The sequence below is a fragment of the Elaeis guineensis genome, chromosome 7 (assembly GCF_000442705.2).
Source record: "Elaeis guineensis isolate ETL-2024a chromosome 7, EG11, whole genome shotgun sequence".
NCBI classification, from domain to species: Eukaryota; Viridiplantae; Streptophyta; class Magnoliopsida; order Arecales; family Arecaceae; genus Elaeis; species Elaeis guineensis.
Window position 1 is genome coordinate 59,836,487 of NC_025999.2, and position 27,562 is coordinate 59,864,048.

A 27,562-nucleotide genomic window follows, 5' to 3' on the forward strand; every position below is an offset into this window, starting at 1 on the left:
CGAAAGTCCAGCGACCAGTCTACTACATTAGCCGCGCGCTGAGGGACGCCGAGACCAGGTACACCAAATTAGAAAAACTGACCTACGCCTTGTTGATTGCAGCTCGGAGGCTCCGACCCTACTTTCAAGGGCACACCGTGATGCTACTCACCGATCAACCGATCAAGGCGGTTTTACACCGGGCTGACACCTCCGAAAAAATGGCAAAATGGACAATCGAGCTCACGGAATTCGACATCAACTACAGACCTAGACCAGCAGTAAAGGCCCAAATATTGGCAGATTTCATAGTAGAATGCACCATCCCAGAGGAGGTCGAACCTGAGCAAAGCAAAGTTGACGACCTGAAGTCTCAACCGAACTCCTCCAATGAAGAGGCCAATCCCTCCGATCGCTTTTGGACCCTCTATGTGGACGGATCTTCCAATATGTCGGGCGCAGGTGCAGGCCTGATCTTGGTCAGTCCGGAGGGAGTCATAACTGAGTACGCTCTGCGTTTCGAGTTCCCCGCAACAAACAATGGAGCGGAATATGAAGCTCTGATCGCAGGACTAAGGATCGCTAGAGAGCTGGGAATAAGTCAGCTCCGGGTGCACAGTGACTCTCAACTGGTGGTGGGGCAAGTCAGTGGGAGTTATGAAGCGCGGGAGGACAGTATGGCCAAATATCTTGAGAAAGTAAAGGAGCTTGCCCCCGCCTTTAACAGCTTCGACATTAGGCAGATTCCAATATTGGAGAATACCAGAGCCGACCTTCTCTCCAAGCTGGCAACATTGGCTCTGGCCGAATTGCCCAAAGGTGTTCTCTTTGAAGTTCTGAAGCATCCGAGTACAGAGGAGTCACGGCCCGTGATGGAGATCGACCACGAACCCAGCTGGATCGACCCACTGATAATCTATCTCAGAGATGGAGTCCTCCCTCAGGATGCGAAAGAAGCTCGGAAGCTCCGAAATCAAGCCTCGAGATACCTCCTTTATGAGGGCAAACTGTACAAGAGATCATACTCTTTACCCCTCTTAAAATGTCTCCGGCCCTCGGAAGCTGACTACGCCTTGTGGGAAGTGCATGAAGGAGTTTGCGGAAACCACTTGGGGGCTAGATCTTTATCCCACAAGCTGCTCCGCCAAGGATATTACTGGCCAACGATGCATCATGATTCTGTTGAATACGTCAAAAGGTGTGATCGGTGCCAGAGATACGCCAACGTCCAGAGACAGCCCACCACCGAGCTCACACCCTTGAGTGCCCCATGGCCTTTCGCGCAATGGGGGATGGATATCCTTGGCCCTTTTTCCATGGCGTCTGGGCAAAGGAAGTTCCTTCTTGTAGCGATCGACTACTTCACCAAATGGATTGAAGCCGAACCACTGGCGAAAATCACAGAAGCAAAAGTACAAGATTTCGTCTGGAAGTCGATCGTGTGTAGGTTCGGTCTGCCTAGAACCCTAATCACTGATAATGGACGATAATTTGCGGGAGCAAAATTCGCCGAATTCTGTAAAGATCTAAACATCTCCCACAACTTCACATCAGTAGCCCATCCCCAGGCGAACGGCGAAGCTGAGGTGACCAACAGAACCCTTTTGCAGGGGATTAAGACAAGGCTTGAAAAAGCGAAGGGAACTTGGGCGGACGAACTTTATCATGTGTTGTGGGCGTATCGAACTACTCAGAGGCTACCTACGGGGGAGACCCCTTTCGCTTTAGCCTTCGGTATGGAAGCTGTCATCCCAATCGAGCTTAAACTTCCGTCAGCACGAGTCGTGGCGTTCGACGAACATCAAAGTTTGCAAGGTCTTAGAGCCAACCTCGACTTGCTGGAAAAAAGATGGGAGATAGCTCAGGTTCGAATGGCAGCCTACAGACAGAAAGTTGCTCGATATTACAATACCCGAGTCAAGAACAAAACCTTTAAAGCAGGAGATCTAGTACTTCGACGAGCTGCTGTCTCGCAACCTCAGGACCGGGGGAAACTCGCCCCAAACTGGGAAGGACCGTATGAAGTCAAAGAAGTAGTCCGGCCAGGAATTTATTATCTTAAGGAACTCGGAGGAGCCGACCTCCCACGACCGTGGAACTCGAAAAACTTACGGATGTACTACCAATAACTTCATTTTAATTGAAGGTTGCATACCTGCACGTCTTTAAACAATTCGCACAAACCGTGTCAGAAGCGAAAGAGAAACGTCGTCCCGACAAAGTCGAAGGCCCGGTTCCATTTAGACCGGATGGGGGGAGAGGCCCTACAACGCCCATATGAGCCCCCACAGCCCTGTTAGGGACAGGAGGAGAACCTCACCCTAACTTGAGCAAAGTCGAAGGCCCGATTTCATTTAGACCGGATGGGGGGAGAGGCCCTACAACGCCCATATGAGCCCCCACAGCCCTGTTAGGGACAGGAGGAGAACCTCGCCCTAACTTGAGCAAAGTCAAAGGCCCAGTTCCATTTAGACCGGATGGGGGGAGAGGCCCTACAACGCCCATATAAGTCCCCACAGCCCTGTTAGGGACAGGAGGAGAACCTCGCCCTAACTCGAGCAAAGTCGAAGGCCCGATTTCGTTTAGACCGGATGGGGGGAGAGGCCTTACAACGCCCATATGAGCCCCCACAGCCCTGTTAGGGACAGGAGGAGAACCTCGCCCTAATTTGAGCAAAGTCGAAGGCCCGGTTCCATTTAGACCGGATGGGGAGAGAAGCAAAGTCGAAGGCCCGGTTCCATTTAGACCGGATGGGGAGAGTGTTGGGTACAAAATATCCACGGCCGAAGTTCTCAACAGGATTAGCCCTTGCGGACTCCGCCCGAACTCCCATGGGAGATGGGCTCCGCCTACGACTCCGACCCCAAGGGGGACTTCGCCCGGACTCCTACGGGAGCCGGGCTTTGTTGCCAACGTCAATCGTCGGTAAGATTCGTCCGGACTCCTACGGGAGCCGGACTTCGCCTTTAACTTTGATTGCAGAAAGACTCCGCCCGAAATCCTACGGGAGCCGGGCTTCATCCTCGACTCCAACGGCTGCAGACAGACTCCGCCCGGACTCCTACGGGAGCCAAACTTCACATCTGATTTTGATTGCAAGGAACTCCGCCCGGACTCCTACGGGAGTCAGGCTCCGCCCGTGACTCCAATCACAGGAGGGTTCCGTCCGGACTCCCACGGGAGCCGAACTTCGCCTTGACTTCAGCGAAGAAAAACTCCGAGCAAAAAAGAAAAAGGAAGGCAACGGACTATGACAGCTACGATTGGAAAACGGACAGCGATCGAGGTACAGAAAACTCTGTCACCGCAAGGACTGGGGGCTCCCACAGGGAGTTCCAGCTTTTGAGGAAGTTTTCGACACAAAACAAGACAACCTACTTAGGGTGACAGAAGCTCGGATCCCCGAACTCAAGCCCTAGGAGGGACCCCAGGCCCGATTGGCCCCAAGCAAGCCCGCAGCCATTGACGGGAAAATGACAACCAGGTATCTTCGAACGGCGTAAAAGTCGAAAAGGAGCTCGGCAAATAACAATCCAACACAAATAAAAGAGACCGTCGACGACCTTGGGACGACGTGAAAAAGAAAAGAAGAAAAGAAGGAAGAGAGAAAAAAAAAATAAAGAAGTTCGACAGACAACTACTTGATACAAGATGCAGACGAGGTAACAAAATCTCCTTTTCATTTTTCAACTGACAAGATGTACGTTACAAGACCCGGTGGGCCAAAAAAAAAAATATATATGTATACATCATTGCAAGTCTCGCGAACACGGTTTGGAAAGGATGCACCGGAGGCCACTTCAAGCTGCAAACTTCTCTTCCCAGCCGCGTCGTCCAGTACGTGTGATGGGCTCATCGGCTTTCGCCCCGCCTTGTTTCGCTCCACCTCCGAAGTCCCAACCTCAGGGGGAAAAGGATGGGATAGATTCCCGGGGACGGTAAGGGCAACGGCAGCGGCGACGAAGACCTGTTTCAAGAAGAACCGGAGTCACCCTGGAGGCAACGGTGGCGCCAGAAATATGCGTCATCACCGAATACTCCGTGGTAGCCGCCGTCCAAAACGCTCCGGCAAGGTTGGCATGCGCTACTCTCACCGTCCCCGCAACAGGTTCTACTGCCCCACCGTCGACGTCGACCGCTTCTGGTCCCACGGCCACGACGACATCAAGGATCCCGCCACAGCTTGTGACGACAGCTCTGCCCTCTTGACCGATATCATCCCGCCTTGCTACTCCGAAATTCTCGGACAGAATATCTTTACCGACGGCCCCCGTTGTTAAACCCCTGTTGTTAAAGGAATTCTTCCTTGAGCCCCCTTTGAAGCGACGGGGATCCTCAGCGGCCACTTGATGACCGGCGAACTCACCGACCGCTGTTCTCCTCCTCGCCTTCCTCCGGGCCCTATACATCCCTTCGAGGATGGCCTCCGGAGTGGAGGGCATGACGTGGGAACCCCTTAGAGAAGAATCGAGGGGCTGAAGACGGCGAGGGCTGGTGTGGAGGAAGTGGCTGAGTAGTTAGGCTCTCAGACGAAAGAAAGATGCTGTCCTTTCGGCAGGATAGAGCCCCAAAGAAAGAGTAGGAGGTTTAAATAGCCGGCGGATCTTAGCACAGTTATGGCGACGGGTGTCCCTAGGCCAACTGGTGCATGCCACGTGTCCCACTCGCCGCTATCGAGGATTGACCGTTCGCAAATTTCTATAGCGCAACGCTTGGGATCACGTTTCGGCGGGAGTTCCGAAAAGACTCTTCAGGTCGCCCCGATCCGAAAAGACTCCAGCGCGCGCATATTTAATGCCAAAATATCTGGGGGCGGCAGTGCGCAGGATTCGAGGGGACGATTTCGGCTATGCCCATCTCTCTCTGTGTACTTTCTTCGTTCGAAATTCAAACTCGGAAGTAGGGAGACTGGTGTTGGATATAAAATATCCACAGCCGAAGTCCCCAACAGGATCAGCTCCAGGAGGTCCGCCCGGACTCCTACGGGAGCCGGGCTTCGTCGCCAATGCCAACGGCCGCAGACAGACTTCGTCCGGACTCTTATGGGAGCCAGACTCCGCCAACAATTTCAACCGCAAGTAGACCCCGTCCGGACTCCTACGGGAGCCGGGGCTCCGTCCTCAACATCGACTGCCGGTAAGCCTTGTCCGGACTCCTACGGGAGCCGGACTTCGCCTTTAACTTTAATTGCAGGAAGACTCCGCCCGGCCTCCTACGGGAGCCGGACTTCGCCTTTAACTTTAATTGCAGGAAGACTCCGCCCGGACTCCTACGGGAGCCGGGCTTCGTCCTCGACTCCAACGGCCGCAAACAGACTTCGTCCGGACTCTTACGGGAGCCGAACTCCGCCAATAATTTCAACCGCAAGTAGACTCCGCCCGGACTCCTACGGGAGCTGGGCTCCGTCCTCAACATCAGCCGCCGGTAAGCCTTGCCCGGCCTCCTACAGGAGCCGGGCTTCGCCTTTGACTTCAACTGCAGGTAGGCCTCGCCTAAACTCCTACGGATACCGGACCTCACTACCGACTCCAACCGAACTTCGGCCGACAAGTCTGGATCCCCTGGCAGGCCACAGTAACGGCCACGATTCTGCCCCACTCCCTGCAGCGGACCCTACGCGGCTCCATTACTCCCTGGCAGATCATAGTAACGGACAACACTACTCCACTCCCCGCGGTGGATCCTATGCGATCCCACCACTCCATGACGAGTCACGACAGCGAACGTCGCTCCACTCCCCGTAACTGACTCCACGTGACACACCCCGGTGATAGGTACGGGTCCACTCCACTACTCTTCGCAGCAAACTCCACCTAACCCTGAACAGCTCACTGCCAGACGGTTACGGATGTCGCTATCAGACTACTGCCCCCTCCACCTATAAAAAGGGACCCCATATACGTTATTCTATAAGCTCTCGTCTTTTTTATCTAAAAACTCTGCTAAATTCTCCGTTCGAACACTCCATTCTTGTTGAGGCAGAAAACTGACTTGAGCGTCGGAGGATCTTGCCGGAGCAACCCCACCTCCGGTTTAAACTTTCTTTGCAGGTCCCGATGGCGACCGCGACTTCCTCGACTCCAGCTTCTCCGACGCAAGCGGATTTTTGCACCAACACAACCCATAAGATGTTTCAAGTGAAAATAGGATCCAACTTAATCCACATTTCTGAGTTGGTTTGACCCAGTAACTTCTTGTGGATAGCCATCCCTGTCACAAATACTGAATTCTGTGCTTCCACTATAACTACACCAGGGAGCTAGCTCAGAAGCCGGCACCTCAGATCACCAAGTCCACAACTACACGTCAGTGAGTCCGTAAGAGGATGATGTGTTTAGCTGTTAAAATGTGGGTGCATGGAGTATCGTTTATATCAAGTCAGTTCACATACTCTTCTATTTCTCCATTCCCCAGTACAAATTCTAAAATCAAATTCACCATTAAGAAGGCACTCTGCTGGCATACAAAGCTCTGTTGCCAGGAACACAAGGAACAGCATTCAGAAAGAGGTCAAGACTGGCAAGATCTACCCAAAGACAACAACATAATACATTATCTAATAGCTCTGTGCTTCTCTACATCACTACTAAATTTTTGAATTATGAGGCAAGTGTTAATAGAAAAGAGATACATAAGGTGCGCGTAACAAGATATCTGCAGTCTGAATCAAGGACACGGAACTATTAGGTCGGCAGAATAAAATTAACAATGAGACAAGTTAAAGGAGATATTTACAAGGCAGATCAGGAAAGAAGGGTGGCCACTTTATCTTTTTGAACAGTATGAGGTAAGAAGAAAACATACGGACAAATCTCTGAAGCAGAAATTACAACACATTCAAAACTATATATTAGATAAAGGAAGGCTCCTAGCCTAATATAAGATAGGGTTACTGGCGACATAAAAGTGATTCAGCTAGACCCCACCAAAGAAGAAGCTTTACATGAATCCTTCTCTTTCCCTGACCTCTGTTTCAAAAACCTACAAAAAGCCAAAAGCAGAAATGAAAAGATGAGTCTCTTTCTATTTAATTTCTTAAAGGAAAGATACACATAACAGAAGAATCTGTTTCCACATGCCCTATCATTATCATCAACCTTGAGTTTGGCACATGCAATGCCATATGAGAAATAGTATGCATTACTGTGCTCCTCCAATCTGATTAAAGATATATTTTTAGTAATTCATGTAATTTGATGGACAACTTCAAAATTTGGGAGGTGCACCTCTTTTGTTTGTCTTCCGCAGCGAAAAACTCCAGTAAATGATGTGTATTTATTTTCTGATGGCAACAGTTATAGTGGCATGGGACAGATGACCAACATGGAGTCTCATAAACAACGTGGCAGTAAGGAGTTTCAGCTTAATAATAAATTTTGTATATCAGATGCACGTAAAGAACAAAATCTTCCAAAAATAACTAAAAGAAAACAAATGGCTGCAAAGAGAAGCTTACTGACAACAGCATTTCTACCTAAGTATCCAATTCATTACTTGCTTTAATTCTATAATTTGAAAGATATGCCACTGAGAAAAGATCCTGGTTTCAGTTTAACATAGCAAGAGAAATAAGTTTCCACAGCATCACATGTAAAAATGCATTTTTTTAGTTATAAATAATGAATAGAGTTCATTGTGCATCTTTTTCAGAAGGATCTCATCACCACCAAACACTTTGGTAAAGGAGATGGAGAAGATGAGCAGTATAAAAGAAGGGAAAAGAAAAAGGAAAAAGGAAAACGAAGGCACTCACCCTACCAATTCTAGGAGGTAGCTGTATCAGTTCTCTGAGTTAGGTGTTGTAGGCAAAGGGCCCTTTTTTTCTTTTGCAGCTGTATTTCCTCCCATAACAATTGCAATTCCTTCAGCTCTTGGGTTCAGGGTTCCTGGATTCATCTTCTGAACCTCCTCTCTTGTGTATATATAAATCTTGCGGACCATACTACAGAATTCTCTGCTTACACAAGAATACTCCAGTTACGTTTATGTACATGAGTCCTCAGGACATGCACAAGTCTTCGAATAACAAATTAACATGGCAAATGATATAGATATAAACGTGAAAGAGGATAAGTGCTTACAGCCAAGGGTCATCTCCTACAAGCATCATATCACCCTCATCATCAGTATATACAATCAGCCAATTTTTGTTTGGAGCCATCAATTCTCCATGAAATTCGAACATCTGATCTAACTCTGCAATCAATTCATCATAGCAATTGAACTTTGTAAGGTCCACAGACCTTCCAAGTGCAATTCCTTGTTTGTGGACCTGGAACAAAAATCACCACTTTGTTTATCATAGAGGTAAAGCAGATCAATTCCAAGACTCTTAAACTAGAAGAAAATAAGCAGGGAAAGAATACAGCTCTTAGGATATCAAAAGCTGCATGATAATTTTCTCAAATTCTGACAGATGATTGACGCTCACTTGAATGCCAAATAAAAGTGGAAGTGTTGATAATGGATAGAAATATACTGATAAATAGGTTAACAGAATTAAACAAAAATGAAAAAAAGAACATAACAAATGGCACAAAATCTAAGTCAAGAAAGTGGGGATTTCTTTTGCATAGAAAAGGAGCATTGTACTCGAGTAGAAAGAAAGCATGATAATCGTCATCTCATAGTTTGCAATATTTAGATAAAAATGTAATATCCATATTTTACCAACAGTCTTTCACCAAAGTTGGACGTCATCCATTAAAAAAAATAACACCAAAAGAAGCACAGCAGCAAAATATATGCATATAACTATATTTTTACATACATACATGCATGCATGCATGCATATAGGCATACATATGCGCATATACGCATATATGTATGTGTGTGTGCACACACACACACATACACACACACACAAACACATATGCGCATATGTGTGTGTGCACGCGTGTGCATACATATACATATACGCATATATGCACACATGTATATGTATGAATATATATACATACATATACGCATATATGCATATATGCATATATGTGTGTGTGTGCGTGCATGCGCATATATATATATATGTATAGAGAGAGAGAGAGAGAGAGAGAGAGAATGAAAGCATGATAATCATCATCTCATAGTTTGTAATATTTAGGTAAAAATGTAATATCCATATTTTACCAACAGCCTTTCACCAAAGTTGTACGTCATCCATTAAACAAAATAACACCGAAAGAAGCACATCAGCGAAATATGTGTATATATGTATGTATGTATGTATACATATATTATGTAAATATATACATACATAGAAAAATTAATGCATTTGGTTTGAACTTGGAATAAAGCATAAATAATGAGAGAGAACCTTTGTGCAGCTCCTACTTGAGCTGCCCTGAAGCTTGCTCTGAACTTCTTTAGGAGTCTGTGGGCAATGCTGATGATGCATCTCACGCTCAGTTGCTGCTGGAGCGGTGGTGACTGATTTTGTACCATTGGGCAACTTAGAATGATGGTCACCTTCGAAAGCCTGTGATTGGTTCTGTGCTACTGTAGGTTGAGTATGTGACACTACGTCATTGGTGGCATTCAGCTGTGGCTTTAAATGTTCAGATCTCATTACATGGTCAGATGGAGCAGGACTGCTGTTGAGATGAAAACCAAAGAGCTTGCAATTGCCACTTTCTTTAGTTCTTGTTCCCTCATTCTGGGCTGCTACCAAAGGTTGAGGTTTTACGACCCTTTGATGCGAAAAGTTTTGACTTTGTGAAGTTGACTGTCGATGAGCTGGCCAATTTGGAGGATTTTGTTCGACCCTATGACCTTGCACTAGAGAATAATCTTCCAACTCACCATATGTAACATTTCGAACTTTCTGATAAGGTGACTCAGCAGCATGTGTAGACATTCTAAGTGTTGACTCCATATTGAAGGGAGAGTTTGAAGGCATCAAAGAATACTGGTCCAAACACAAGTTAATACTGCCTTCCTGGTCTTGAAAATGGTTCTTCAAAGGATTTGTAGCAGTTGAAATTTGTTCAATAAAATGTTTGCCAAATCCATGCATGTTGCCAAAAGGTCGAAATCCAGATAGCATGTCCTTGTAGGCAGCTTCATGCCTATTAATTTGCATCCAGTTGTCTGAACCCAACCTTCTCTGACAAGAATCATCATTTTTGTCTTCATCAAGAGATGAACGCCACATGAGGGGCTTCTGAACAGTGTCTGAATCATTACTGTCACTTAAGTTGCTTCTCAAGGTCATGTTTTCTTGGCCTTGCAAGACCCTTGGAACTCCATGAACTTGGGAAGCATCTGCAGTGACTTTGATTGCACCTAAAATCATTAGCATGGAAAAAAATGTTCCATCAATAACAAGACAATAGAATGATCATCGGGGGTCAATTATTTTGATTTATTAATTAAGTTTCAATAATTACACTGTTACCTTCTTTTGTAAGAACAGATGAATCAGGTGAGGAGGGCATGGCATTTGGTCGAGGCCTCTTTGTCCTAGGTGTTGGAAGGGGGTTCAATGGAGGGGCCAGAGCAGGTTCTATGTTCCAAGGAGAAACTCTCTCTGGACGAGGAACAAATGAGGTCTCATCCCACCGCACCTAAAATTCCAAAAGAATCATCCACATTAACATGCTTGAGAACTCTGAGATAAGAAGAATATGGTTTTTGATATTACCTTGAGGCATCTCCATTTTGACCCAGGCCAGCTGTTGGAGTCAACATCATCTGTGCCAACTATAGTGCCAGTAAATCTGCCAGACAGAGAAGCAGCAATTAGCTAAGAGATAAATGATCAAAAGCTCCAATAACTTGGAAGATATAATGTAGGTTCAGTGGCACCAACTGCCAAGGTACAAAAGATGATGATACCTCTGCTCTGGGGCCTCTTCACCTTCAAACCTCATCTTGAATCTCATCCCTATAGAATAGTTGTTCTTGAGAGATTCCATGTATTGATCATAAGGAACAATGAATTCAGATGGGCTTGTCCTGTTTTGTCAGACTCGGTCATCAGTGGAAACACAATTGATAAAAATGACAACGATAGTTTTAAAGAAATTCAAACTCACATATAAATATCCATTTTGTCATTCAATATTTAGCAGTGACACAATTTGTTTTCCATATTAGAATCAACATAACATACAAAGCAGCTGAAACATACAGATCGCACCTTGGTTTGTAGTAAACAGTGAACATTGTTCCAGTTGTTACAGCATGCCATGCTGTAGCAAGGACACCAAGGTGCATACTGTGGCTAGATATGACTGAAGATGGAACATTTGCTTGTTGTCTCATAGCCCGCCTCACCCCAACACGTAGTTCACCATGTTCTCCCCTAAGCGCAAAACAAACAATTCAGTGCCAAATTTATGACCAATTATAAGATGTTGTCATGGACATTCACAGATAAGAAGGATAGCATACCTTAGAAAGATAAAAGCATCCCCAGCAACGAGCCTTTTGGAACTAACAAAGACACTCCATCCACTCTGAAGCAGATGTCTTCTTGGTTGACCTAAGATTATATGCACCTCAGTCATGAATAAGTAAAAAAAAATGCAACTGAACAGCATGACAATTTTAACAAAAAGGAACATGACAAGGCTTCCCTTAAAATCAAACAGCTTGACTCAGCCACTTACCAGCTCGTGCAAGGCCAGCACTCAAACAGTGCATTCGCACTCTATTACCTTAATAAAGTGTCACCATGAAATTGCAATAGTGCTTTGACTCTTAATTTTTCAACAAAAGAAATGTTCTTACATGAATCCCATATTGATGTCCTATCTCCATTATCATATTAACATATCACCACAAACCTAGAAAATAGTTGATCCCTGAAATGTTGGTGGTGACCCCAAAGCACCTCCTCACTAAAAGGCATCCCAATCACACTCCAACGCACCAAGTACCCAAAATTTTAAAGATTCAGCGACAAAAGTACTTACCACGAAAGATGTGGCGGAAGCGCCATTCAACCCCATGCAAATCCTTCGCCACCAGCTCCTGTGTTGGAGGTTGCAAGCGCATATCCTAATGGAAAAAGACAGAGAATAGAACAAATCAAACAACTTGGCAAAGACCTAACCCAAAAAACAAAGACTTAATTAAGAAACAATGAAAGTAAATGGCTCAAGCAAATGTTTCACATCCTCACCAATGGAGGAAGGCATTCGTCGGCATGCCTCCTTAACACAGAGAACCCGCCATGGGTGCTCGTGTCAGATGCAGTCAAAGTCTTGCAGAAAGAGTGCACATGAGGCCTAGGTGGTGGAGGTGGCAAAGTCTCCTTCTCCACTGCGGTCTCATCTTGCTGACAGAAACAACACATAATACCAAAAAAATTTCACAAAGGTGCTCTATTTCCACAGCTCCAACGCCAAAAAGAAGCCAAAACAAGAAGTATGAAAGCACCAAGATGTCAAATTCTTACATTTGCCTCGGGGAACAGCGTCACCTGAGCAAAGACCTCATCCGTCTCTGGCTCAGCCTATCCAACACGATATAAGAAAGCTCAATTAAAGGAGAGGAAAAAAAAAAAAAAACCCGACAAACCCTACTTCTCTAACAAAAAAACAGAAAGGGATTTAGAAGTTGTACCTTCAGCTGGACGTTGATCACTCGGCAAAGGATTTTGGGCGGCAGGTCATAGATTTTCATCTTCTTGTCGGCCAACTGATTTGTAGAAGCCTCCACCTAAGTCCCCACATGAAATCAGTACTTCGAATTTAGAGTTGAAGAAGAAAAATCCCAAAACAATTCTAAGAGGATAAAAAGAGAGAAACCCCTAAAAATCAAGACTTTAGCTGGAGAAATTAGAGGAATTCGAGAGGAAAAGGAGCTACCTGCTCTATATGACCTTGGGGGAAATAGAAGACCCTCTCCCCCTCGCGAGGAATCGTCACCAGCGGCCCAGCACACGCGAGCCAGAGCTCAGTATAAAGCGCGTTCTCCGCATCTGAAACAGAGAAGAAGAAGCAAACGAATTCATGAGTAAGAATCCCTACAAGAAAAGAAACCAAATCCCCATCTCCTACGGCTGGAAAGCCCTACCTCTCCCGGCGGCGGCAGCGGCAGAAGCAGCGGAGGCCACGGTCCTCGCGGCGGCGGCGGCGGCGGCGGCGGCGCCGGACTCGCTGCACACGGAGGAGAAGCTCTCCCCCCTTCCATTACTTCCGTTCCCCCTGGTCACCTCCGAAGACGCCATCTCACGGCCAACGCCGGAGATCGCTCATCCACGCCCCAAAATCCAACGAATTCCACCGCTCAATCGCCTTCTGAAACCTAATCCGACGAAATTAGACCCGAGAACAAGGCCTAATTCAATGATTTCTCTCTGGAACCCCCCCAAAACCCTAGAAATCGCTTCGATCTCTCATTCGAAGCCTCCAGATTTCTCTCCTCTCTCTCACTCTCTCCCCCTCCCTCGCTTTCTGTCTCCTGATCAGAAGAAAGAGGTGGCCGACGGAGAGACGCGGGGAGAGACCGAATCCTGTAGGTCGACTTTTGGCAGCGTGGTGAACTTGGGGGGTGACGGGAACCCGGAGGCATCAGACCACGAGTCGAAAAATGTCTGGCAACCGTTGGTTCGGGTTTTAGCCTTCCAGACCGGGGCATTTTCCTCTTTTTTTTTTTTTTTCTCTCTCTTGAGTCGTCTGGGGAGGGGAGGCAGGCGGCGCACCGTCCTGGAATTAGTCGGCAGGGTTTTAATTAAGGACCTTATGATAGCAAGTTTACAACAATAATAACGATTATTGAAAAGTCGTAATGCACGTGATGAAAAAGTTGCCTACGAAAATTTAAGCAGTTCTTTGATACGTGCACCCCAACTTACTCCTATTATTTATTGCATGCTCTCGTCCCTCTCAAATAATAAATAAATAAAGCAAAGAGAAGTGTGATGTTTTTCTTCCTCTCCTCCTCTAATAGAAACGTTGGACATGGATATTTGTGTAATACCTAAAATTTTAAAACAAAACCCACTAAAAAAATAATATTAATAAATAAAAAAAATTGGATCAATACGTGTAATATATCTAATGAAAATTCGCATACAAAGAGGAGAACACACGTGAGTTCTTTTCTTCTTCGGATTGGGAGTCTTAAAATCCATAAGAAGTTTAGATGAAGTAAAACTCTAAAATATTGCTATTTGGGGTCTATTTAAAAGTCTAAATCTTTAATTTTTTTTCTCATCGAAAAATCTCCAAAACAATCGCTGTTTTCTTCCCTCTTTTCTTCCAATTTTTCCAGTAGGTTTGTTTTTAATTTGGCCATCAAAAGTTAGCTCAAAATCCCATCTAAATCAGATAAATCTCTTCTCTCTTATTCCCTCTATCTTTCCTGATTTTAATCTTAAATTTTTTTGAGTTTTTCTGTTGAAAATCTTGTGAAAATCATTTGTTTTTTTCAAATTTGCTATGTTATCTTCCGTCTTTGATTCCCATCACCGTAAGCCATCGCCAATTGTCGAATCCGATCAATTGTCACCATTGAGGACTGCCCCTCCCATCATGGTGGTTGTTGGGTGGGGGAATATCTCCTGGTTCAGGAACAAAGGGAGCAAGGGCTCCTCTATTCCATGAAGTAAGAAGAGGAAAGAAGGAGGATGTGCGGTCCTCTATTTTTTTGTGAGAAAAAAAAAGAAAAAAAAAAAAGAAAGAAAAGAAAAAAATAACTAAAAAAATAAAAGAGTTTCTCTCTCTTCTCTTTCTCCTTTCAGTCTGAATCTTTACTTTCTCTCTCTAAAATATTGAACTTTCTCTCTCTAGATTGATTCTCTCTCTTGATGGATTTCTCTCTCTCGAAGTTATTTTTCTAAGATTTGTCCAGTGAAGGACTTTTTTTTTTGACGATTTTGATCGAGATTAGTGAAGGATCCAATTTTAAGTGAGGTTTTGATTTAAAATTTGTTTACATCTAATTTTGAATTAAAATTAATATAAAAATATAATTTTGAATAATAGGCACTGAAGAATCTCCTAAAGGTTAATCGATCTGCTCATTTAGTGTTTTGTGAAAAATAAATAATAAATTATCTTCTCGAGATATTTCATATTTATTTTGAAAGCAAACAATCATTCTTTGAAATTATGCATGATTTATGAAATTATGTTTCAAACGAAAAGTGATTCTGAAATACTATGATTTATTGATTATGCATATATTCAGTGAAAATTATGATATGTTATGATACAAAAGTGTTTTGATACGGATCGAATTTATGCTCTCAGTCTAACTATATTTCAGTGGACCCCACTAATAGGGATTATACATTGGTAATCAATGGATCCTGTCAATGAGGATTATATATTGGTACTCAGTGGATCCTGCCAGTGGGGATTGTGCGCTGGTATTTAGTGGACCCTACAGTGGGGATTATGCGCTGGTATTCAGTGGATCTCGTCAATAGGGGTTAAACATTGGTCATAGTCATGACTGTTGAGTTATAAGTATTTTGATTTGAATCGGATTTATGATTATATTGTTTATAAATATTTGAAAAGATTGGATTTGCATTGAATTAGTATGAAATATATTCTTATATTTATTCACAGCATTTTTATTGAATATTATGTAATATCTGAAATGTCTAGTTGAGATATTTGTTACTTACTGGACTGTCTATCTCATTATTTCTCTTTTTAATTTTTTTAGATTCAGATAATTAAGTGCGAGCGTAGGTATTAATTTTGGGACAGAACTTTTACAGGCGAGATTTAGCATTGTCAACTTCATTGAATTTTAATTTATTATTTTATTTTTAATAAAATTTTATTGGATGTAAGACATTTGACTTAGTTATTTCAATTAAAATTGAATAATAATTATTTAATTTTTTTCACTGTGATGTATCAATATCGTGATGAGATGCTCTGCATACTTATAGAGAGAGAGTTCTTCATAAGTATGCAGCGGTTGCCATGATCCTCGGCTCATGATCTCAGATCGTGAGTGTGACAATTTGGATGAGGATTATGTTCTTTATATGAGAGGAGGAGTCACCCTCTTCCGTCCAAATCCATCATTGAATCACATCTAGATCACTTTGAGATCTATACATATGGATAAATGATAAAGTTGGAAGCATTCTCAATCAAACAGATTCATATGAAAAAAGATGAATTCTGTTCCGAGCAAAAAATATAACCGCTTCCCTCCGTATTCGGTCTCCAAGTAATTATCATATGCATATCTTCTGACCAGGCAAGAGAGTTGATTTGCTGTTCAAAGTCATGCTTCGATAACAAGTTTTTATATTTAATAAAGAAAATGATAGGTTTTTATGTATGTGTGATGCCGAAACAAAGGCTTTGGCTAGCTTCACTATTCATATTGATGCAAACAGCATGGTATTTTGTCTCCAATTGCCCAAAGCACTTTGATTTTGTTGGATGCACATCTTTTTGTTATTATTTTTTTTTTTCTCTCTCTTAAACACTAAATTGGAGACTACTCCAAGACTAGATATAGATTGGAAGCATATCTGGTTAAACAGATGTGCACCGCGTGCATGCAAAAATTTAATTACTCATGAAAATGACGTGAAGCATCTTGTGGATTTGCAAGTATAGGCAATGGATTTGTTGGGACATTATCTATTTAAGATGTTACAAGTATAGGAAAGGCGCTTCCGTCTTTAATATTCTTTCTCGTTCCAACACTATTTTAGGGACTCACATGTGTTTGAGTATAAAAAAAAATTCAAGATATATATATATGTACGGTGTATTTAGAAGACTACAGCACCAAGTATGTATTTTTTTATTAAAAAAATATGTTTCATATTATTAAACTGAGATGATGAACTGGTTGTTGTTACTCTATGAACCAATTAACTTGCGCATCTCGGGAGGGGTTATTAGTTGAGCTGGTAAAAAAATAAGCATATCAACATGGTCAAAAAGGAAAAATCCTAGAGATTCAAGGAACCTGACCTTAGAAACTCATGGATTTGTGTTACTGCCGCTTTCTTTGGCACATGCTTTATGCCAGTCCATGTGTGTTAATGTGATACAGCCCAGATGGCAACTATGGTTGACACATTCCATATTCTTTTCTAGTTGGTCAACTAAGTTGCATGCACCAACCATAACCACAACATGATGACCAATGCATCATCTCATGTCCCCATCAAGGAACAGTCAGGGTATCTTGCCAAGGAGTGATCTAAATTCTATCCATTATTATTTATTTTAGCAAAGTAGTTCGCTTGGCTGCATTGCCATCCGGGATACTGAACTAGATTATGGTTGCTCTCATGAAGCTTGACATCTTTCAGCATCATTATGCTAGCTCCAAGTTAGAAGTTGGAGATGCAGATCTTGCAAATCAGCTATTACTTGGTACTAAAGATATTGTTAATATATAGCACCGCACCTCGAGCAGACTTTCGTGAAAATGTCTTGTTAAGTTCTATAAGGAAACACAAAGTCAAAGTTGATGCAACTTATATAATCCCTATAATGTCATAGGGATTACACAAGTAATACTTACAAAACAGTTGGAGAACAATTGGAGACTAAAAGCAATTGGACATATGGATAATCCTTAGAAAACAATTGGAGACTAGAAACCAAAAAAAAAAAAAAGAAGAAGAAGAAATAGAGGAATCTAGATCTGAGACATGCTGGGGAATGCAGAACCTCTATGGATTTAGATTAACAGCAAAACATGGTGTGACACATGCTAGAAGGGAGGAGAAAAAAAGGGGAGTGATAAAGGAATCATATAATAATATATTTTATTACCTGGCTCTTACTTGTTATATTAGAACTCATGCACCTAATATAAAAGGCCACAAATAAATTAAGGTACATTTGGTTAGTCATTAAAAAAATATATTTTTTATTTTTTATTTTTTAAAAATAAAAATCAAAAAGTAATGTTTGCTAATATCATGAAAAATAAAAAATCAAAATCAAAAAAATTAAAATAATTACTTTATATGTAAAGTAAAAATTTTTTACTTTTCAAAACTTATTTTTCTATTTTTTTTTTTTTTACTTCCTCATATGTAAAATGTCAAATCAAAAAGTAAAGAACCCCGATCCTTCCTTCTCGTCGAGTTTTTCACCTCTTCACCTCCTTCTCCCTCCCTTCTCGAACCCTTCTCCTTCATCGAGCTTTTCACTTGCCATCTCTAAATGTTGCTCTTTATTTTATAGCAACGTAGTTATCAAACAAATTTTTTATTTTTTTATTTTTATTTAATAATAAAATAAAAATATTTTTTTAAAAATTAAAAATCAAAAAATGTAACCAAACGCATCAGACCACTATTTTGCAATTTCAACTCAAAAGGTACCATTATAGTAGTCAAACATTTTCCTTGTTTATCTATACTACTATGGGTATCCTATCACAAATTATCACTAAATACTCTCAAACTCAAACGGCTTTATCTCCGTCCTTAGTTTGCTTAACTTATCCTGATGAATACCCGTTGAAGATCAAAATTAATTTAATTATTTGACCACACAAATACTCAAAATCAAAACACACAGACATAGCAGGGGCTTTTTTGAGAAAAAGATGGCAGTTCAGAGCACTCCATTTTTTTCATTAAAAAAACCCAAACATCATAACCACCAGTCCTTTTATAATAAGGAAATCAAGGGCTATATGATCTCATGTAATACACCACTTAAAACACCAAACAGCAACCAATAGAAAAACAAAATAAATATTTTTTAAAACTTGGTTTACTAACTTCTGTATTGCCCCTATTAAATCAAGTTCTTCAACCTTAATCATACCAATCATCTTCTTAAGTTTCAAAAAAATATCTACTTTGAATAATTTTGTAAAAATATCTGCAATTTGATCTCTAGATGAACAAAACAATGATATCCTTTTCTTTAACTGCTTCTCGAATGCAATAAAACTTGATATCAATATGCTTGCTAGACCATGAAACATATTTTTTTGTTAATATAATTGCAACCTTGTTATTATAAAATATTCTTGTAGGCCTGTCTTGATGATGTTGCAACTCTCTAAGCATTTTATTCAACCATACGTCCATACCACTTGAATAGCCTTACTCGTTGCCACTATACATATACTTTGCCTCAACTGTAGAAAAAGCAATCACTTGTTGCTTCTTTGATAACTAAAAAAATATTTCTGACCCAAGATAGAAACCATAACTCGATGCACTTTTCCTCTTTTTAATATTATCTATCCAATCACTATCTGTATATCCAATAAGTTCCATACTATTAGCACATGAATAAAAATACAATCACTTTGCATACCTTTGATATATCTTAAAATACATTTTGTTGCTTGCAAGTGGGATTGATGTGGAGTCTCCATAAATCTACTTATAATTCGAACACTATATATAATATCAGGGATAGTGAAAGTCAAATACCTTAAACTTTCTATCAATCTTTTACAATGGCTTAATTACTAAAATGGTTCATGAGGCTTGAAGCTAAAATTATTTTAGCCCCAACCTTTAAAAAGTTTTAATTAAATCTATGACTTAAGAGATTGAATTTATTTTAGTCATTACCATCAGTATTCCTTTATGATTTGGCAATTTTATAGCACTTATAGGTTGAAGACATGGCAGAGAGAGTAAATTGAGAGGGAATATGCCATGTCAGCATGTGGTTGGAGGGAAGCCTGAACGATTTGGGATTTTAGGGTTCATGTGTTAATTAAAACTGAGAATGAAAAATAAAAAAGTTCAAATTCTCGATTTCTAATTCAATTCCTCCATTCAAATACTACTTGAATTCAAGATTTGTCTTTACTAATCGATGAGCAGGAAAGGAAGGACATAGTAACCTGCTAAAAAGTGAAGGTGTGTCAGTAAAGTAAATATAGTAGATTACCTGCTAAAAAGTGAAGGTGTGTCAGTGAAGTAAACAAAGAAATACCTGAAAAAAAGGAGGTTGTATTGCATAATTTCATGTCTATACTATCGATTCCTCGATATGGTAAAAGTAATGCCCATATTTTCTCTACTATGAATGTATTTATGTGTTTTTTAATTTGTTCTATTGTTACTATGCCAGTGAAGTTGATTACTATTTTTTTACTATGTCACTTAATTGGTATTTGATATTTGGATGATATATGAGTTGTGAATACCAACATTATATCTATAGAGAATGGCCACTTTATTTTTTATTTTTATTTGCTCTATTTTTATCAAGTGAATTATGTTGGTACATGGAGACATATTTGTTTATGAAGATAGTGTGGGGACCCGGCACAAAAATTATTGCCAATTTTTGTTTCAGAAAGGACAAATAAGAAAAGCTACTTTCAAGATAAAAAATCCTAAATGAGCTATTGTTATCTATGCTTTGTCTAACTTTCAGTCTGAATGAGATGAGTAACCTGAGTTCCAAATCTATTAAAGCTTCTTTCACAGAGTCTAAGATAAATTGATATTCTATCTTACTTTTACAATCACTAGCTGCTTAATTACTACCTCCTTTGCATATTTATCTCTTTAAATATGATTAGACTATATTAAGCTCACACACATTATTTATATCTTTTTAAAATTGGTCTGCTTCTAATGTAGTACATGTATCATTATTTTTTACATGATTATACTATCTATGTTTTGTGTATGGTAGATGATCCTGACTATTTCACAGTGATTTTACATCATAATGGTCATTTTGTTCAAGTGCCAAATAAAATATAGTTAACAGAAAGGTTGACTATTATGACTATTGTAATGTAGATGCAATATCTACACTTGAAATTAATGACACGGTAGAGAAGTTAGGATACTGTGGATTTATGACTCAAATTATTATTGGAGAGAACCAACAAAAACTTTGGATGATGAGTTAAAATCTTTTAAGTGTGATCAAGATGTTATAGAAATGATAAAGCATCTCACTAGAAGTAAGGAGATTGAAGTATATTTGGAGCAGATATCTAGGGATAATGGAGTGCAAAAAGATTTGGGCATTGATGATGTAGTGCAAATGGACTTGAGGATGGATCATAGAGTACCAAAGGATTCAGATATTAATGATGGAGTGCCACAAGATTCAAGCATTAAAGATGATGAATTTGATTTTGATGATAATGACTATGGCTCCATAAATGATGATTTAGAATTTGAAGAAAATGTGGACCTAAGGATTGAGAGAGATAAAGGGAAGCAAAAAGAAAAATCCAGAGAGCCAAGTCTGTTTCGATGTTAAATCAATATAGTTAATAATGATAATGAGAAAGACTCTTTTTATAAGGATTCAAAGGACCTTAATAATATTGGTAGTTCAAACGATGATGATGGCATTGGTGGATAGAACTAACCTGAGTTTAGAAATAGTGATATGAGTGATCCTAACTTTATGGTTGGGATGAAATTCAGCAATAAAGACTAGATCAAAATAGCAAGTAATGAATATATTTTAAAAAACATGTACAAATTTATTAAAAATGTCAAAAGAAGAGTTTATGCGAAGTGCAAAGATGACTGTCCATGATTAATTTTTGTAAGCAACACTCCTAGGAATCCTACATATCAAGCAAAAAGTTATGTTAATGAGCATAACCACAATAAATCCCATACCATAAAAGAATGAGTTCAAAGATTCTTACACATAAATATTTGAACAGATTTAAGTCAGATCCCAAGTGATTTATGAGTTCATTTGAAGATGCTATTAAGAAGAACTATAACATCTCAGTACCTAAAAGTAAGTTTTGAAGGGCTAAAAGCCAAGTACTAGACTTACTAGAGGCTAATTTTAAGGTGCAATATAAGAGGTTTGGTGATTATGTAGCTAAACTTAGAAGGACAAATCCTAAAACAACCACTACTACTAAGCTAGACATGTTAATTTTTAAAAAAATCTGTATTTGTCTTGATGCTTGTAAAAAAGATTTTCTTGCTGGCCGAGGACCGCTGGTTGATATTGGTGGTTGTTTCCTCAAGGATAGATATGGGGGTTAGTTGTTATCTACTATAGGGATAGATACAAATGATTACATATACCCCATTATATATGTTGCAGTTGAAATTAAAAGCAGAGATTCTTGGGCATAATTTTTGAAGTTGCTGGCAAAAGTCTTGAGAATGAAAAATCAACATCATTGGACCTAGATATCTTATCGACAGAAGGTATTAGATATCTTGTTCTCATTTTTTTCATTTGTCATTAACTATGTTTACTTTCAATCTAACATGCACATACATCATATGCTAAGGATTGGTACCAGCATTTGAAGAGCTTTGCCCATAGAGTAAACATAGCTTCCGTATCAAACATCTATACTCCAGCTTCAAGGCAAAGCATCTAGGAAAGGGGTTGAAGGATGTTTTGTGGAACTATACTAGAGCAATGTATGTGGAGAACTTTGAGGAGAAGATGGACAAGCTGAAGGAGTTATATAGGGATGCTTATAAGTGGCTTCAAGATAAGTCACCTTTTCTTTGGTCAAGATCGTAGTTTAGCACATATTCTAAGTGTGACATATTGCTGAACAATCTATATAAAGCCTTCAACAAGTTTATTTTAGATGTGATAGAAAAGTCATTTTCACAATGCTTGAGTATAAGAAGTAAAATAATGAATAAAATCATGAACAAGAGGAATAAAATGATGAGATTCAAAGGAGAAATTTGTCTCAAAATTCAAAAGATGTTGAAGAAGAATAAGGACCAATCTATTAGGTGTTGGCCTAGCTCTTCGGAGGGTCCAAAAATTAGGATAAGTTGTCTAAATAACTTAGATGGTTTTGTAGTTGATCGGAGAGAGCATTCTTGCAACTGTAGGAAGTGAGCCTTGAGTGGGGCTCATGTGCATATTATTGTGAAAGCAATTTAGGATAATAGAGAGGAACCTGAGGCTTATGTTCATGGCTATTTTAAGGACACCTATCTAAAAATATGTGACTCAATTATTAACCCAATTAATGTCCTAAGCTATAACAAAAATCTATTATGGGAGAAATACAACCTCCTAATGTTCTTAAGAAGACACCAAAAGGGCCAAAAATATGAAGAACGAAGGAGGCAAATGAGCCAAAAAATCTAACCAAGCTCAAAAAGAGCTTCAAACTATGTTGCTGATAATGTGGTGGAGAAGGATATAATAAAAGAACATATAAAAAAGAGATTAGTAGGAACTTAGAACCACTATTAGCTAGTCAACCAAGTAGCTCAAGAGAGTCTAATACAACAATAAAAGTAACCTATATTCTTAAGTATAATGATACAATGTCCTTTTTAAGCAGAATGTTTATTTTAATACATGGCTTCTTTCTTGAATTGAAGGATAAAAGGATTGTGAAAGCAATGTAGATCAACCATTACTTGGTCCATCAAGTAGACCAATAAGAGGAAATGTAGATGCAACAATTTATTAATGAAGATGATCCAATAATATAATTTTTACTTAACTGAATATCATTTGTAATTTCAATTTATACATCATATTTTTTGAAATAAAAGTTACAAAAAAGACTATGTATGGAAGGAATTCATCATATATTCAAGGGCTCTCATCAATGATCCGTGAGATAGATGCTTGATGTGAGCTTACCCATATCCTTATTGTAATCCTTTGTTTTATCTTTCATTTGTCCTCTTATATATCCCATATTTGTTAATTTAATTGCTTCTACTTTGCATTTTAGGGCTCTAGCCAATATTAAACATCACAAACAAATAGAGCTATACCATCTACCATACCTAATATAATAAATATTATATTCAGCACCAAGTCAGTCCACATCAACTGTCTGAACCCACAGCAATCTCAAGTATACGACAAAGCCAGACAATCATTGGAGTGTATTCCAATACAAATAAACCCACTGCAATCCAATTTGCTAGAACTAAGTAATATTGCAGTGCAAGAGGATATATCTAGTTGAGGGTGTGGAGGGTATTTTGTTTTTTGATTTGTGGGTAGAAGTCCTTGTTAGTAGCAATGTAACCATAGCCACATATTATATGTTGTAGTCTTTTCTTGTATAAATATTGGTATCAAATTGTACAGACTGACACTTAATTAAATTTTTGATATATAACTGAATTACTTTTTTGTATACCATTCTCTTCTTACAAAAATTAATTAAAGTAATTTTTTTTACTTGTATCATAGCTTTTTAGAACAAGTGATTAATAATCCTAATATTTGTACTACAATTCCAAATAGTTTTTATTATACACTAGCAATATTATGCAACATTATCTGTTTTGGAGTTAATAACAATGTTGCAAATGGAATATTCTATTCAGACAAATTCATGTATCAGTAATTGATTTTTCCTCTAGTATATGTGATTGAGATTTGCCTTATCTTGCCAAACATGATTCAAAAAAGAGTAACCTTCTATTGCTGAATGGATTTGCCTTACATGGTTAGATTATATGAATGTAGCAACAAAATATTTTGTACAAGATTCATTGGTACGTTCAACTGTCATGTGGATTCTATAAGGCTTTCATAGCATAGACTTGCCTTACATGGTCAAGTTATATGCCTACTCTGCGATGGTCATCAAAACTTAAAAACTATCGCAATTGAAATGCTATGCTATACAGAATTTATCAGTAGCTTGTTATCATAATAGTCCATATCTAATCTGCTACTTAATGATACATAACAAAAAAGAGATTAAACAAAAAAGGCACTATTCCAAAACATAAATAATAACAATTCATTACAGATTTTTGTAGTCATTACAGGGCCATTATTACAATTGTAATCAGCATTATCCTAACTGAAGTACATAAAAGATAATCCTCTCCATCATAAATATTGTAATGTCATCTACACTAGTTTAAACCACACAAAAAAGGCATAAGCCCCAGGCAACCATTGGTGTTTATTGCCATCACAGTCCATGATAATTTTTTGTTCTAGCTAGGCAAATAAGAAGAGAGACCACAGAACACACAAAGCGGCTGGTGCAAATCCAAAAAAAATAATATAGTTTGAAGCATCTTTCCCTTCTTCTTTCGACTGTATTTTTTATCTCTATTCTCTTAATTTTTCATAGTAGCCCTATAATGACCTGGAGGGTTATATCAAAAAAAAAAAAAAACCCATATACACCAAATTGCTGGAATCAAAAAGAAAATAAGGAGGTCAAATGCTTTGTGCATCAAATAAAGAAAGAATACAGGATTTAATTAGCTAATGAAAGAAGAAAGAAAGAGAAAAAAAGATAGCTAACTTATCTCATAGCTCTTGCATCCGAAAAATCTCCTCCCTGGATTGACCTCTGTCCATGAAGTCTTTAATGATACACTTCCTCATAAAAATAGATGGGGATGACCATATTATGAGCTTCCATCTTTGAAGACCAGGTAACTCCTCTTTCTCTCTCAATCCCTTATTTTTTCTCTTGCAGGAGCTTTATTCTCTCTCAAATCAGAGTTTCTCCTCTCTTTATTTTGGTAAAAAATTTCCCCCCAACAATATAATGATGTGGCACATTCCCTCCTGACTGATTCTCTGTGCTGTGTCTTAGACCTTTTAGTATCGTCCAAAGCCACATATCAAGTTTCGTTTGATTAGCAGCAGAATACCGATGGTAATGACTAAAATGGATTCAATCCCTTAAGTTAGGGATTCAATTGAAACTTTTCAAGGGTTGGGGACTGAAATAACTTTAGCCCTTAATCTCAAGGACCATTTTAATAATTAAACTATTTTAAACTTTATAGTATCTACCAATTCACCTATTCCATCTTTTACCAACTTTAAACTTTCTTCAATTAGAGTTAAAATTGGCTTGCATGATTCCATCTTGAATCTCTCTAAAATATCACTAGCATACTTTTTTTGCAAAATAAATACACCATCATCTGTTTGAGCCACCCCAATGCCATGATAATAAAACATCAAACCATTATCTAGGATCTCAAACTAAGCTATCATAGCCTTCCTAAATTCTATCATCAACTTCAAATTATTACCAATATAAATAAAGTCATCCAAATATAAATACATAATATCACCTTGTGAATTAGATTAATATATAAAGCAAGATCATAAGAACATCTACTAAATCTATACTCAATAAAATATGAGTCGATATGCATCTACCATACTCTAGGTGCTTGCTTCGATCTATACAAAGTCTTCTTCAACCTATAAACTTTATTTTCTTCTCCTTTCTTCACATAGCTTGGGGGATGTTTAACATAAACTTTCTTTTCTATTATATCATTAAAGAAAGCAGATTTCACATCTATTTGAAATATTTTTCAACAATTATGTGCAGCAAGAGAAATAATCATGTGTATTGTATCAACTCTAGCAATAAGAGCAAACACCTCAAAGTAATCAAAGGTCCTCGTTTTCTACCCTTGGGAGCTGATCCTTTTGCCTCCTCTATTCTATTACTAATTGGGAGCTGATCCTTTTGCCTCCTCTATTCTATTACTAATTGGGATCATCGGTGATGTACCCCTACCATCCAAATCAGAAGTGATGTTCCAATTCTGGTGTACCCTCATGTCTATTATTATCTCCAACCTCCTCACTTGCAGCATTTTCTAATGTCTAAGTGAGATCCCCAAACTTGGAGCCAAAGTTGCCCCTAGTGGCTACTATATCCCTGTTCAACTCATCCAATTCAAAAAAAATATTTCAAGCTCTTTGACCTTGTAATTTGATCGATCTAGATTTTTCTACACACTATTAGAAACATTCATTTTTATGTAAACAATGAAGATAAATATATAAATCAAAATGCATACAAGTACCCTAATTTTCGCTTCCCACCAATTATCCGGAGCATCCATAGTTTGCTTTGCATGATCCCAACCTAATCCGACTTCTTTATCCACTAAAGTGCCACTCCTCCACATTATCTCCATAATTTTTCAATTGGATCCTATCATAATTTTTCTTGGCCTCTTTATTAAACCTTTTCACTAACAAATCCCGCCCATCTTTTGTGAAATGGGTACTTGGTCTCTACCCAACCCTTACAAATTCCTTACAATGTGTAACAAAAATGGCATAGTTTCTTATAAACTTCTTGCTCACTATTATCATCATCAGCCTTGCCTTTACCTTTTTTTTGTCTTGAAACTTTGTCCCTTTGAAAGCTGGACATTTTTTTCTGACTTACTTTTTTCAGGAGTAATAAGATGTTCCAAAAATATTGAAAATTTAATAGCTAGAAGTATCTACAAATAACGATCAAAGTATTTACAAAAGAACATTTAACAATTAATGAACAAAATAGTCTTAAAAAAATGCCAAATATCCTATGGTTGGTTAACAATCATAGAAAACTGTGACTCCTTTTGGTTCCATTATCATAGGTTTTTTTATATAAAAAAATTGTATCTGGTCAACAAAGATTAGACAAGTATTCTATAGTGAAATAAGTATATATTGGGAAGAGGTAAACATAATGCTATTCCACGAGAAAAGGCATCTATTTCCTAGAAGCCAATATGTACTTCTCCTATTCATCTACCTAATAAGCATGCTCACAGAAACAGTCCCTATGCACATAACAGCATAAAGGCCAAAATATCATGGACCATTATGAGAATAATATTATAATGAAATCACTTATTGGAAATATTTTATATTTACAAGATCCTGGCTTTAAATTTTCTACAAGTTAACGAAATTTTTCCCTGCATAAATCAAAT

At 39.2% G+C, this 27,562-nt stretch overlaps 1 protein-coding gene across 2 annotated transcripts; it reads right to left on the reverse strand.

Moving 5' to 3' along the window:
* Positions 1-6,634: 6,634 nt before the first annotated feature.
* Positions 6,635-13,500, reverse strand: LOC105049021 (auxin response factor 2A). Of its 2 annotated transcripts, none has more exons than XM_010928556.4 (15): positions 13,000-13,500; positions 12,792-12,904; positions 12,547-12,642; positions 12,380-12,436; positions 12,104-12,259; positions 11,895-11,979; positions 11,371-11,461; positions 11,117-11,281; positions 10,813-10,932; positions 10,619-10,694; positions 10,373-10,541; positions 9,293-10,260; positions 8,061-8,251; positions 7,733-7,933; positions 6,635-6,960 (listed from the first exon to the last, which is right to left on the reverse strand). In XM_010928556.4, the coding sequence occupies exons 1-14, from the start codon at positions 13,151-13,153 to the stop codon at positions 7,759-7,761; spliced, it is 2,616 nt and encodes an 871-aa protein (XP_010926858.2). In that variant the 5' UTR covers positions 13,154-13,500; the 3' UTR covers positions 6,635-6,960; positions 7,733-7,758. The 2 variants fall into 2 exon arrangements, with proteins under 2 accessions (XP_010926858.2, XP_010926859.2); XM_010928557.4 differs by having other exon boundaries at positions 6,723-6,960; positions 7,738-7,933; positions 13,000-13,400.
* Positions 13,501-27,562: the final 14,062 nt, after the last annotated feature.

Coding starts and splice junctions, on each gene's coding strand:
- LOC105049021 (XM_010928556.4), bottom strand. CDS start 13,153: ATGGCGTCTTCGGAGGTGACCAGGGGGAACGGAAGTAATGGAAGGGGG. Junction 11,980..12,103: donor ACGAATGCCTTCCTCCATTG/GTGAGGATGTGA, acceptor TTTTTCCATTAG/GATATGCGCTTGCAACCTCC. Junction 8,252..9,292: donor CAAGTAGGAGCTGCACAAAG/GTTCTCTCTCAT, acceptor TTTTTGTTCCAG/GTCCACAAACAAGGAATTGC.